Genomic DNA, 2422 nt, shown 5'->3' with positions numbered 1-2422 from the left:
ATTAACCTGGGGTCTTTGTTACCAAGTGGGTACGACTTAACCAGTATTTCTTAAACAGTTTTTATCTTTTACAAATTTCTTAAAACACTTCAAGACATGTTATGATTCTAAACTTTTTTCTTACGCAGTTCATCAGTCTTTTTGAATGTCAATTTTAAGTCATTTGGTCCTTTTATAATAGTATACTCAGCTGAATTAATTCCCGATGCGGTTGAATCCTGTTTTGAGTTAGAGTGTGAGGGTGGTGTAGAATCTGGTCCAATACCAGAGGGAGACACTGACGAATCTTGTCCAATACTCGGGGGTGAGACTGGTCCTTTAATTCTTGTGATGTGGGTCCAACCTTTTTCTCTGGTTCGCACAGCCGAATTAGTGATGAGGAGTACCTGAAAGGGGCCTTCAAATTTAGGTAATAATGGTCTATAATTCCAAGATTTTATTAGAACCCAATCTCCTGGGTTGATGTCATGTGCTTTTGTATCCAGAGGGGAGGTTTGGGGGAGGTATCCTTTTTTTCTAAGTCCTTCTAGAGTTCTTCCAATTACTTCTAAATATTTCTTTGTAGCTTCTTCTCCTTCCAGGTAGTGTCCTGTGCTATAGGGTGTTAACAAGAATGGCAATCCGAACATCATTTCATAGGGTGAAATCCCTATATCAGACCGGGGTCTTGTTCTGATGCGCAAGAGCGCTAGGGGCAAACACTTTAGCCAATTCATTTTTGTTTCTTCGATTAATTTAGTTAATACATTTTTTAGAGTTTTGTTCATTCGTTCCACCCTCCCAGAGCTCTGGGGGTGCCACGGAGTATGCAATCTCCATTTTATTCCTAAAACTTCAATTATATTGTGCAATGTTTGAGCTACAAAATGCGGACCTCGGTCTGAGTCTATGGTATTCACCATTCCGTATCTGGGGATAATGTTTTCTAAGATTACTTTTGCTACTACTTGGGCTCTTTCCCTTTTGGTTGGGAAGGCTTCTACCCAGTGAGTGAGATGATCTACTATAACTAGTAAATATTTGTATCCTTGTACTGGGGGCATTTCAGTAAAATCTATTTGTATGCTCTGGAAAGGTCTTAAAGTTAGTTCCCTCCCTCCAGGTGTTACTTTTCTCATGACTTTCTGGTTTACTTTTTGGCAAATTAAACACCCTTTTGTGATTGCTTTTGCTAGGTCATATGCACCTATGCACAGGTTATTTCTTAGGAAATGATCACATAGTCCTTGGACTCCCCAGTGGGTTAATTTATGTAGTTCTGTTAGCACTATCCGTGCAAGTGCTTTGTTTAAGAACACCCGTCCGTCTGATGTTAACCATTCCCCTCGTTGCCCTTGGCGTAACTTTAAATCTTTTATAGCCTTTAATTCTTTTTCACTAAATATGGGGGTTTCTCTCTCATTCTCTTTGAGTGTGGTTTCTGTTTTAAAAACTCTTACTGGATCTCCTGGTTCTAAAGCTGCTTCCTTTGCTATCTGATCAGCCAATTGGTTTCTTTTAACTTCGAAGCTGTGTCCTTTTTGATGCCCTTTTATATGGACTACTGCTATTTCTGTTGGTTTTTGTAGAGATTCTAATACAGACTTGACTAGATTTTCATGAGCTAGGTTCTTTCCCTTTGAGCTTAGATATCCACGCTCTTCCCATATCTTCCCAAAAGTGTGTACTATTCCAAATGCATATTGGGAATCTGTATAAATGGTTCCCCGGTCTCCCTCTAATAAGTCTAATCCTCTTTTCAGGGCATATATTTCACAACTTTGGGCTGACCAGGTTTGGGGTAGTTTTCCTTTTTCACTGATTTGTAAAGTTTTTCCATCTATGATGGCATAACCTGAAGCTCTTTTCCCCTCTACTACTCTCGAAGAGCCATCTATAAACAAAATTCTTCCAGTTGTCAGAGGTTGATCTTCTAAATCTTCTCTTACTTTGGTTTGGAGACTTATCACTTCAAGGCAATCATGTTCTAGATTCTCTATAGGCTCTCCCATAAGGAATTGTGCTGGATTGAGGGCGTTTGATGTGATGAATTCTAAATTTTCCGTGTTAGTTAGTATTATTTCATATTTTAATATTCTTACATTGGTTAGCCACTGTTGAGCTCTTTGGCTCAGCACTGTTTTAAGATCGTGAGGGGTATGTACTTTAATTTTTCCTTGCCAGGTTAATTTTTGGGTCTCTTCTATCAGAATAGCAGTTGCTGCTATGGCTTGTATACAAACTGGCCAACCTCTAGCTACTGGGTCTAACAATTTGGAGATGTAAGCTACAGGTTTTCTGCAGCCTCCCCACTCTTGGGTTAGTACACCATAAGCTATACCTCTTTCAGCACTTACAAACAGATCAAAGCCTTTCTTGAGGTCTGGTAAGCTTAGGACTGGAGCAGAAGACAACTTCTCTTTTAGGTTCTCTAGTTGTTGAT

At 39.4% G+C, this 2422-nt stretch overlaps 1 protein-coding gene across 1 annotated transcript; it reads right to left on the bottom strand.

Annotated features, from left to right (window-relative positions):
- Positions 1-10: 10 nt before the first annotated feature.
- On the bottom strand, positions 11-2410 carry LOC120501072 (protein NYNRIN-like; the record flags this gene model as incomplete). Its single annotated transcript, XM_039706758.1, has 1 exon — positions 11-2410. A coding segment is annotated over one exon (2303 nt), but the record flags the coding sequence as incomplete, so codon positions are not given.
- Between the last annotated feature and the right edge of the window lie 12 nt (positions 2411-2422).

Source organism: Passer montanus, unplaced genomic scaffold (genome assembly GCF_014805655.1).
Source record: "Passer montanus isolate IOZ18808 unplaced genomic scaffold, ASM1480565v1 scaffold198, whole genome shotgun sequence".
NCBI lineage: Eukaryota > Metazoa > Chordata > Aves > Passeriformes > Passeridae > Passer > Passer montanus.
The sequence above is the reverse complement of the archived record's forward strand: the minus strand, read 5'-3'. Positions and strand labels throughout refer to the sequence as shown.